Source organism: Sinocyclocheilus anshuiensis, unplaced genomic scaffold (genome assembly GCF_001515605.1).
Source record: "Sinocyclocheilus anshuiensis isolate Anshui unplaced genomic scaffold, SAMN03320099.WGS_v1.1 scaffold976, whole genome shotgun sequence".
NCBI lineage: Eukaryota > Metazoa > Chordata > Actinopteri > Cypriniformes > Cyprinidae > Sinocyclocheilus > Sinocyclocheilus anshuiensis.
In genome coordinates this window covers 3,157,446-3,168,564 of record NW_015552538.1, presented here as the reverse complement: position 1 = coordinate 3,168,564, position 11,119 = coordinate 3,157,446, and the positions used below count along the sequence as shown (strand labels likewise).

General features: G+C 36.4%; 1 protein-coding gene across 1 annotated transcript in view; it reads left to right on the top strand.

Moving 5' to 3' along the window:
* Window positions 1–11,119, top strand: part of LOC107663904 (armadillo repeat-containing protein 8) — a 26,197-nt gene that overhangs the window by 4,675 nt on the left and 10,403 nt on the right. The window contains exons 2-18 of the mRNA XM_016454307.1: window positions 802–878; window positions 4,219–4,290; window positions 4,783–4,925; window positions 5,096–5,193; window positions 5,275–5,367; window positions 5,642–5,722; window positions 5,820–5,895; window positions 7,095–7,185; window positions 7,274–7,334; window positions 7,456–7,656; window positions 7,834–7,929; window positions 8,093–8,175; window positions 8,781–8,862; window positions 8,943–9,029; window positions 9,417–9,509; window positions 9,596–9,745; window positions 10,703–10,798. Coding sequence (XP_016309793.1) covers window positions 802–878; window positions 4,219–4,290; window positions 4,783–4,925; window positions 5,096–5,193; window positions 5,275–5,367; window positions 5,642–5,722; window positions 5,820–5,895; window positions 7,095–7,185; window positions 7,274–7,334; window positions 7,456–7,656; window positions 7,834–7,929; window positions 8,093–8,175; window positions 8,781–8,862; window positions 8,943–9,029; window positions 9,417–9,509; window positions 9,596–9,745; window positions 10,703–10,798 — 1,680 coding nt within the window. The remainder of the gene's footprint in view (window positions 1–801; window positions 879–4,218; window positions 4,291–4,782; window positions 4,926–5,095; window positions 5,194–5,274; window positions 5,368–5,641; window positions 5,723–5,819; window positions 5,896–7,094; window positions 7,186–7,273; window positions 7,335–7,455; window positions 7,657–7,833; window positions 7,930–8,092; window positions 8,176–8,780; window positions 8,863–8,942; window positions 9,030–9,416; window positions 9,510–9,595; window positions 9,746–10,702; window positions 10,799–11,119) is intronic.

The following is an 11,119-nucleotide window of genomic DNA, read 5'->3' as shown; positions in this document are numbered from 1 at the left end:
TTCACACAGGGCCATGTAGTTTTGGATTTTGTTTTCCCTTAATAATAAAAACCTTCATTTAAAAACTGCATGTTGTGTTCACTTGTGTTATCTTTGACTAATATTTAAATTTGTTTGATGATCTGAAACATTAAAGTGTGACAAACATGCAAAAAAAAAGAAATCAGGAAGGGGGCCAACACTTTTTCACACCACTGTGTATATATATACACAGTACACACACATATAGTATGTAAACAAACTTTTATTTTGAATGCCATTAATCGCAATTAATCGTTTTTCAGCCCTACAAGTATGTCTAAACTGACCACTGAATATTTCTTTAGGGCTGGGTAATCATAGAGAGATGTAATACTGTAATTTATTAATTATCCCAAATCATTCAGATTCATTGTTGGAGTATGTTGGAAACTCATTTGTGCCAGAACAGGTTAGGTTGGTACAGCGAAACACCATTATGTTACATTATGTTCTAAATTGTAGAGTTCATGTGTGGCTGAAGCATGAAGTGACATTTATAGCAGTGCCAAATGATTGCATAGATGCTTTGGTATGTTTGGGGTGGACGTCATTCCCACTTTTTCCTGGCCTGAAATTGCCATCTCTGCCTGTACAAGTGAGTTGCAGTGTTTGAGGAGATGAGAAGCAGGTCTCTGCTCTCCTTCTAGAGCAACTGTAAGGGTAAACAGACCAAAGTATTGTGAGCCAGGGAGGAGGCTATGGGGCGAGACTGAAGGTGTTTTGATGCCTCAGATGGGATGACTTTGCTGAATCATCTTTGCTGTCTTTGTCACAATGCAGGAAGTCACAGCCACGAGTCGCCACTATGTTGACCGGCTTTTTGACCCCGACCCACAGAACGTGCTGCAGGGAGTCATGTGAGTAAACAACCATGTGTCCCTCCTTGTGTGTAGCGCTCTGCTCTGTGTTATAGTTCACCATGCTCACTTTCTGAGTGCTAAAGATGAGGCTGTCACAATAGGAGGCTGTTTTTAGTCCTTATAGAGCAAGTACATGTTAGTTCTTTTTTTGTTTAATGTAAGATGCTCTGAGGTGCTGTACTTGTGTGTTTATGTGAGATGTATCTGTGTAGCTGCGGCTCGGGTCTCTTCATCTTTATTTTTAACTCAGGGCTCCAGCTCTGGTTACTCTTAGCTTGATGTTTCCCGACTGCCACAGCCGTACTTTTCCACAGATATAGATCCTTCAGAGCAGCCATCAACTAACACATTAAGTTTTTTGCATTTATGCTGATTTATAGTCATGTCAAGATCATTTCAGCAGGATGAGCGTGATCTTGCGTTGCACCACTGATAGTGTTGTTATAATCACTAGGAAATGCTGGTTTCTTTCAGAGTTGGGGGCGTGCTAAAATAATTATGATGAATACCAATTTGCTTCCGCTGTCCAGTCAGTGTTCATGGCCTTGTAGGCACTAGGCAGTGCGTAAAATTTCAGTTTTAGTAATCTTAGTATTTTAGCTTGTTCCAATTAGTTAAAAGCATTTATACATTTTTTTTCTGAGATTTTAAAAAAAGTTTCTAATCTGATATTTATATTTTATTTCAGTTATTTATTTCAATTTGTTTTAGTTTCCTTTTCTGTTAACAATAGCAACACTGGGCAATTTCATATTTCTTTCTCCTTTTTTCATTTCCTGACAAAGGCAGAAAGGACTTTAGTGAAAATGGAACAAAATAAAAGAGCAAATGGTGCACATTAGGTTTGTAATTAATGCTCTGTGTATCTGTTATGACTTTGTTCTGCCATTCATGTACACTCCTCTCTTCATTCCTTTTTGACTTGAATGTTGCATGAGTTCATTGTGATTATGGAACATTTGTAAATATTTTGATTACTGTTGATGAAGAATAGCATCGATAAAGCATCAATTATGATTGCACATGCCTCTGTCATTTTAGTGCAAAAAAGCCTTCTGGAAGAGAAAAATAAATATAATATTCAATGGCATGTCCATTTTGTTCAGAGGAGAATCTCGTTACATTACCTTTGTGTGCTGTATGTGCATTCAGGTAATGAGTCATGAGATGAGAGTCTGCTAGGAGGGTGTTACTATTTGCTCTCATTATCAGCCACTCTGCTAACCAGTTACGTTTGACATGTTCAACAAAGACAGCAGTGTTCTCTGCTAAGCTGTTTTAAAGGGTTAGTTCACCCAAAAATGAAAATTTGTCTGTTTTTACTCACCCTCAAAGCATCCTAGGTGTATGTGACTTTCTTCTTTCAAACGAAACCAATCGGAGTTATATTAAAAACTGTCCTGGCTGTTCCAAGCCTTGTAAGCGGGTGTTGGTTGTCAACAGTTCAGAAGACGTAAAATAAAGTGCGCGCATCTGTAAAAAAAGGTCCCTCACACGGCACTGGGGGGTGAATAGAGGCATCCTGTAGTGAATCCATGCATTTTTGTAAGATAAATATCCATATTTCAAACGTAATAAACACTTTTTTCTCACTTCCGCTGACTGTGTTACGTGGAAGACGTTCAGGCGGATGACGTAGTACGTAGGCGTTGTGCACGCGCCTCTGAGAAATGCAGGAGCAAAGGAAACAAAGTTTCCTTACTTTAGCAAAGGAAAATCAGTCTCCTCTTAGCTTATATCGAAATCCTCCGAGATTTTTCTTAACAAATCCTCGTTTTGTACTTCTAATTCGTGACTGGCGTTTTGTTTTGTTTTGTTTTGTCTCCGCGTTCGTCACTAATCATGCAACGCCAATGTTTTACGTCATCCGCCTGGACGGCTTCCGCGTACAACAGTCAGTGGAAGTGAGAAAAAAGTGTTTATTACATTTGAAATATAGATATTTGTCTTACAAAATGCATGGATTCACTACAGGAGGCCTTTATTCACCCCCCGGAGCCATGTGAGGCACGTTTTATTACGGATGCACGCACTTTATGTCACGTCTTCTGAACTGTTGACAACCAACACCCGCTTACCCTCATTGTAAGGCTTGGAGGGCCAGGACAATTTTTAATATAACTCCGATTGGTTTCGTCTGAAAGAAGAAAGTCACATACACCTAGGATGCTTTGAGGGTGAGTAAAACACAAGCTAATTTTCATTTTTGGGTGAACTAACCTTTTAAACAACGTAATTAATTTTGGTTTAATTATTGTACATGCAGTTTCCATATTAATTGACATACTAAATGTAATATTTTTATTCTAAAATGTTTGTCTCATGCTGAAGGACTCTTTAAACCTTATAAATAGGAAAAATAATATGATTTTTTAAATGTTTTTAACATGTTAAAATGTTTTTGAAAGAAATTTCTAATGCTCACCAAGGCTGCATTTATTTGATCAAAATACAGTAAAAACTGAAATACTGTTAAGTATTATTACAATTTAAAATAACTCTATTTATTTATTCCTGTAATGGTAAAGCTGATTTTTCAGTCTTTTGTAATTAGGTAAAAGTCTTTACTGTCATGTTGATTAGTTTAATGTATCCCTGCATAATAAAAGTATTAACTTCTTAAAAAAAAAAAAAATTATCCCAAACTTTTGAATAGCTCTGCTTTCTTTACAGCGGCAACCATGGAAACGCTGTACCTCTGCTGTTCCATAAGCGCCACCTGCTTTCAGAGAGTGAATTTGCATCTAATTCAGCCTGTCTGCTGTTTTTGTTTCATGCAGATATATTTTGTAGTATAGTTTTACAAAACTAAAGTCAGACCATCCTGTTTTTGCTACGAATGTCAAATTATGCAGTCCAATTTAGTTTAAAAACTGATCATGCTGCATGTATGTATGCAGCATCTTTGTGATTAAAATGCTAGAGTAGTTAGAGTAGTTGCCTCTAATCTCTGATTTCTTTTGTTTGTGTTATTTGATTTGGGGTTTGTTTTAAAATTTGTTATTTGAATTTGTTTTGTTCACAAAGAAATGTGCAGCATTTTGTCCAATCAATAATAAAAGTCCACCATTTCATGTCTTAAATCTCATTTGGTCAAAAAAAAATTGTGAGAAAATTGTATCGTATCGTGAGTTGAGTGAATTGTTACATCCCCAAGCTTAAACTAAAATTTTGAAGTCAGCAACCACAGTACAGCTTTTTTAACCCAGCTTGTTGTTTATCTGACCAATAGCACCCTCAAAATTATTTCTTCTGTTCTTCTGTTGATCAGTTTCCATGCCATAGAAAAGGTATGTTTTGCACCATGAGTTATAAGTGATTGCACCTTTATTGACAGTGACATGAAGAATGCTGTCATCGGAAACAACAAACAGAAGGCCAACCTGATTGTGCTGGGAGCCGTGCCAAGGTATGTCCACCCACTTCACCCTTCTTTCACCAATAGTACTGCAATGAGTTTTGACACAGCCAGTAAGGTTGAAAATCAGCTAATTTATCCAGTTGTCTGGGCTGGGCTAGAATATAGCTGCAAAATTACAGTGAAGTCCAAAAGTCTGAGATTATATTCAAAATCTGGGATTCAAAATCATATTTAAACCTGTAAATAAACAAGGTTTATTTAATTAAGACACTCTCTTACCTTAAAGACGGCAAAAACTGTTTTCTCTGTTCTCTGTTTTACATGCTATTCACTGCTGATGAGGATATACTTGTGTGTGTGTGTGTGTGTGTGTGCGTGTGTATGTGTGTGTGTGTGTGTGTGTGTGTGTGTTGTAATATTTTTAGTCCAGGTGTGTCCGGTGGCTCATTGCTGCTCGTCTCTGTGTTTTGTTGTGGTGGCTGATTGTGAGACGCATTGATTGATGATTGGCTTTGTGTGTGTGTGTGTGTGTGTGTGTAGACTCCTGTATCTTCTCCAGCAGAGCTCCTCTAGTCTGGAGCTGAGGACTGAATGTGCGGTCGTGTTGGGCAGTCTGGCAATGGGCACAGAGAACAACATCAAGTCCCTGGTGGACTGTCACATCATCCCAGCCCTGCTTCAAGGTTCTTGCTCTGACTATTCAGTCTATCTTTCATATTACTGTTTTAACTGTATTTTTGATCAAATAAAATAATCAAATGCCGCCTTGATGAGCATAAGAGACTTCTTTCTAAAGAAAAAAAAAAAATCTTCACGATACCAAACTTTTGAGCAGTGTTTTGTGTTTTTGCAGGTCTCTTGTGTTCTGATCTGATCTTCATTGAGGCATGTCTGCGCTGTTTAAGAACCGTCTTCATCAGTCCAGTCACACCAGTGCAGCTGCTCTACACAGTGAGACAACATGCACATTCTGAAATGACATATGTACATGCATAAACGGAAGTGTGATCAGCATGTTTTAATTTGCATCAGGACCCCACCGTGATCCCCCATCTCATGTCCCTGCTGAGTCGGTCACGGCACACAAAGGAATACATCACGCAAATCTTCGCCCACTGCTGCAAGGTAGCACACACAACTCTGTGCATTACACATCACATATGCATTTATTCAGAATTATAAAGGGAATGGTTCCAGCTCTAAATTCTGATTAGATTAGCCACATACAAGCTTTATTTCAAGCCTTATTAAGGATTAGCCAACATGCACCTGTGGCCACGCGCCAAACCATAAAATGGTTGCAGTATTACAGTTTAGGCTTCTTGGCAAAGTAATTTTTTCTTTTCTATTGAAATAATTGGCTCTATTGAAAAATGCATTGAATAATTTGTGTGTCCAGACTCCAGAACATCAGACGGTGTTGTTCAACCACAGTGCCATCCAGAACATCGCTCCTCTGCTCATCTCTCCCTCCGATAAGGTACAAAAAGGAAATGAATTGCTTTTGCTTTTGTAATTGTATTTTTAATGCGTGTCGTGTGTTCGGAGTAATAATGTTTTGTGAACCCTCTCTGTAGGTACGGATGCAGGCGTTAAAGTGTTTCTCAGTTTTGGCCTATGAGAACACTCAGGTCTCCATGACACTGGTGAATGGTGAGTACGACCTCTATCATCCTCTATCTACCATCATTTGATCACCACTAATTTTGTCCTCCTGGCTTACGTTCATCAGAGAATCTCTGTGACTTCTCTTTTGTGTTGCAGTTTTTCATTATCTTTGGTAATATCTGAATCACTGTTCAGTGAAATAAAAGAATAGTGCAGAACAGTAGGTTTTTGGAAGTAAAAAATACCATTCAGAAGCTCCATAGAGACAGTTTGAGGTTGTTAAGTGAAGATAAATGCTTCTGTAGAACTTAAGCCACAATGCAGTATGTTAGAAATGTAATTGCTGATTTTGGTGAAGAACTATATCACTGTTACCATGGAGAAGTTGTGGTAAGCTTTTGCTAGTCTAACTGGTTTACGTTATCTATTGGAAAGCCACCATGGTACTGTAGCTATATACACTAGTGTTAAAAAGTTTGGGGTCAGTAAGATTTTTTTTTTTTTTTTTCAACACGTATACATTAAATTGATCAAAGTGGCAGTAAAGACATTACATTGTTACAAAAGATTTCAGTTTAAAATAAATTCTGTTGTTTTGAACTTTATCAAAGAATCTTAAAAAAAAATTATTAGAATTTCCACAAAAATATTGAGCAGCACAATGGTTTAATATTTATAATAAATAAATAAATGTTTCAATGTTTTAAATAAATGTATCAAATCAGCATATTAGAATGATTTTTGAAGGATCATGTGACCCTGAAGACTTGAGAAATGGCTGTTGAAAATTCAGTTTTGCCATCACAGGAATAAATTACATTTTGAAATATATTAAAATAGAAAACATTTTTAAATTGTAACCTTATTTCACAATATCACTGTATTTTTGATCAAATAAATGCAGCCTGTGAACATAAGAGACTTCAAAACCATTTAAATAATCTTACCGACCCCAAACATTTGAGCAGTAGTGTATAATACCTAGTTTATGGTGTAGTGTTAGAGCCTAAAAATCATCAGCAGTGTTTTCTCCTATCAAATTACATCAAAAAGACCGATTCAAAATTATTTTGCTCATTGCTTATTAAAATGCTAATTTTATTCTTTGAATCAGATGTGGTTATGTAAGAGATGTTTGGTTTGGTTCAAAGCTTAAAACCTTTATTTGGGTTTTCTGTATGTTAATAAAATAATACTTCAGCCTGCTGAAAATCATATTTTGTGTATATGTGTATGTTTTTCAGTGCTTGTAGATGGTGAGCAGCTCTCTCAGGTTTTTGTTAGAATGATGCAAAGGGACAAACCCATTGAAATGCAGCTTACAGCCGCCAAATGGTGAGTAAATCTCATCCTGCAGGTTATTTATAAAAATACATGTGCAATCCCTTCAGCTTTTACAAACTTGCACACTTTTTTTTCTCAGCTTAACATACATGTGTCGAGCAGGAGCCATCAGGACAGACGACAACTGTATTATACTAAAGGTACCTCCAAAAAAATTCACATTTGTGTAATGAATGAATGTGATGAATGCAAAAGTGTCATTTAAAGTGCATATGAACTAGTTGTGTGTGCGTGTGTGTGTGTGTGTGTGTGTGTGGACAGACTTTGCCGTGCCTGGTGCGGATGTGCAGTAAAGAGCGGTTACTGGAGGAGAGGGTGGAGGGGGCTGAGACGCTAGCCTACCTGATGGAGCCAGACGTAGAACTGCAGCGGATTGCAAGCTTCACTGACCACCTCGTGTCCATGTTGGCTGACTACTTTAAATACCCAAGCTCCGTCAGCGCCATCACTGATATTAAGAGGGTAACTTCACATACACGTACACACATTTCATTAGCTTTCTAAATTAAGACATACCAGAGACTTCTGTTGTTTTTGTATAAAGCCTAGTATGTAGATTTCAAGAGTGGGTGTAACCAGGTAACTTTTTCTTTTCCAATGAAATGAAATCATTTTAAGTGATCGTTTGTCTTCCTATAGTTGGATCATGACTTGAAACATGCACATGAGCTGCGACAGGCAGCCTTTAAACTCTATGCCTCACTGGGCTCCAATGACGAGGATATCAGGAAAAAGGTATGTTATGTTATGTTATGTTATGTTATGTTATGTTAGTGCTCTGTTTTTCAAAAAATCAACAGTGTGACTTGACTACTTTGATACCCTGACAATTAAAACAGGTTATTAGGTAGATGTGGTGATTGTGCTAAGGATGTTAACATTAATTTCCCTACTACAGATTACAGAGACGGAAAATATGATGGACAGGATTGTTAGTGGCCTATCAGAATCTAGTATCAAAGTACGGTTAGCAGCAGTCAGGTATGACACACATTTTGTCTTAATTGTCTGTCAAAAAAATTAGGAGAATGAAAACTGCCATTGTACACTACCATTCAAAAATTTGGGGTCTGTAAGAATTATTATTATTTTTTTTTTAAATCAATATTTTTATTCTGCAGCGACGCTTTTAGTTGATCAAAAGTGACAGTAAAAAAGATTTCGGTTTCAAACAAATGTTGTTCTTTTGAGCTTTCTATTCATCAAAGAATCCTGAAAAAAGGTGTCATGGATTCCACAAAAATATTAAGCAGTACAATTGTTTTCAATATCTGATAATAATAACAAACATCTGAGAAATATCTGAGAATAATAAGAAATTTTCAAATTGTAATAATAATACACAATATTACTGTTTTTACTGTATTTTTGATTAAATAAATGTACCCTTGGTGAGCATGAGACTTCTTTCAAAAAAAAAAAGTAAATCTTACCAACCCTAAATTTTAGAATAGTAGTGTAAATGTTAAATGTATTTGTTGAAGAGGTACGACAATTGGATATTGAAAGAATTCAAAAATAAAACAAAGTAAAGAGGTTTTGGTTTGCTCTTTTATTTCCATTTATTTCTTTAAAATTTTCTCTAGATGTCTTCACAGTTTATCACGGTCTGTACAACAGTTAAGGACAAGTTTCCATGATCATGCAGTATGGAAGCCACTAATGAAGGTATGATATTCAGATGATGTTGAGTGAAACCTGGAGGCTAGTCAAACCCTAACTGAATGCACATTTGTTTTTGTGGGTAGTTATTACAGAATGCACCAGATGAGGTCCTGGTCATGGCCTCTTCAACACTATGCAACCTACTGCTGGAGTTTTCACCCAGCAAAGAGGTAAAGTACACACACTTTGTTGGTATATTAGTATTATACAGCCAGAATTTTAAATTTCTTACAGTAAATGTAATATAATTATTGAACTACTTCAAACTGAAACCTTCAAACTTCAAACTACTTCAGACTTTCTGGTCAGGCGTTCTCAAGCCAACATCAAAGTTTGTCTTAAACTTTATTATTAAATGCTCAGTTTTTTTTTACATTATAGTATTTTTATAATTGAATCAAATTAAATGTTTTAATAATCACTGACCACTCATGTTTTCTTTGTGCATAAAGGAATATTATTAAAAAAAGACAGAAGAATAACGTTGTTAAACAAAGATGAGAGGATTATTCCCAATGACGCTGGTCTTAAGTGATTGTGTATGTGTTTGTTCACAGCCTATCTTAGATTCTGGGGTCATAGAGTTACTATGCAGCCTCACACAAAGTGACAGCCCAGCTCTAAGAGTCAATGGCATCTGGGCTCTCATGGTAAGACCAACTGACTTCGGTCCACACCAAAGCTTCAGTATGAAAACACACTATGTCATCAGAAGCCATAATGTGTTTTTGTGCAGAACATGGCCTTCCAGGCAGATCAGAAGGTGAAGGTGGAGATAGTTCGAGCTCTGGGCACAGAACAGCTCTTTAGACTCCTGTCTGATCCTGATACCAATGTGCTCATGAAAACACTGGGGCTGCTTCGAAACCTGCTCTCCACCCGGCCGGTAAGTTATATATGCAAGTATATACAGGTGCATCTCAAAAAATTATAATATTGTGAAAAAGTTTTTCTTTTTGTAACGTTTCAAAAAGTGAAACTTTCATATATTCTAGATTCATTACATGTAAAGTAAAACATTTCAAGTTTTTTATTTTTTTATTTTGATGATTAGAGCTTACAGATAATGAAAGTCAAAAATCCAGTATCTCAAAATAATAGAATATTTACATTTGAGTTTCATTAAATGACCATCCCTACTGTATAAATTCTGGATATCTCTTGTTCATGAAACCACAATAATGGGGAAGACTGCTGACTTGGCAATCATCCAGAAGACAATCATTGACCCTCTCCACAAAGAGAGTTAGTCACAGAAGGTCATTACTGAAAGGGGTGGCTGTTCACAGAGTGCTGTATCAAAGCAGAGCCTGATTTGACTACCAGTCTCACAGTCGAATATTCACAGAGGTGTTATGATCATGCCATTTTGGCTATATGGGGGTGCTCAAATGTCTGTCACAGAAGGCCATTACTGAAAGGGGTGGCTGTTCACAGAGTGCTGTATCAAAGCATATTAAATGCCACACCTCACTAATGCTGTCATTTGTGCTAAAGGAGCCCCGACCAAGTATTGAGTGCATAAATGAACATACTTTAAAGAACTTGAACTTTTCTGTTTTGCAAATCCTTTTTTTGATTGATCTTAAGAAATATTCTAATATTTTGAGATACTGGATTTTTGACTTTCATGAACTGTAAGCTCTAATCATCAAAAAAAAAAAAACTTTTGAGATGTTTTACTTTACATGTAATAAATCTAGAATACATGAAAGTTTCACTTATTGAAATGTTACAAAAAAAAATATTCCAATTTTTTTAGATGCACCTGTATATGCTTGGTCTGATACATTTCCTTTCCACTGTCTAGCACACACTAATTGTCTTTCCCTGTCTTTGGTAGCATATAGACCAGATCATGAGCTCACATGGGAAGCAGATAATGCAAGCGGTCACGCTTATCCTGGAGGGAGAACACAGCATAGAGGTCAAAGAGCAGGTGAGCTGCTCAAACACCCTAAGATGACATTGTGCTTACTGGGTCTTACAGAATCAGACTAGTAAGATTTCTCAAGCAACTATTATATTCCACAGGCGCTTTGTTAAAATAATGTTCCCAGTTTAATACAAGTTAATCTTTGTGTCCATTCAGGGTGTATGTAGAAGTCCTTGAAAAGTATTAAATTCTTAAAATAATTTTTTTAAATGTAAAACTGTTTATATCTTAAGTCCCATAGAAAAAGTATTTAGCTCTTTTGTCTTGTTGTCAGTTGGTGCTCCTCTTTTTTTTTTTTTTTTTTTTTTCCTCTTTTTTTTTTTT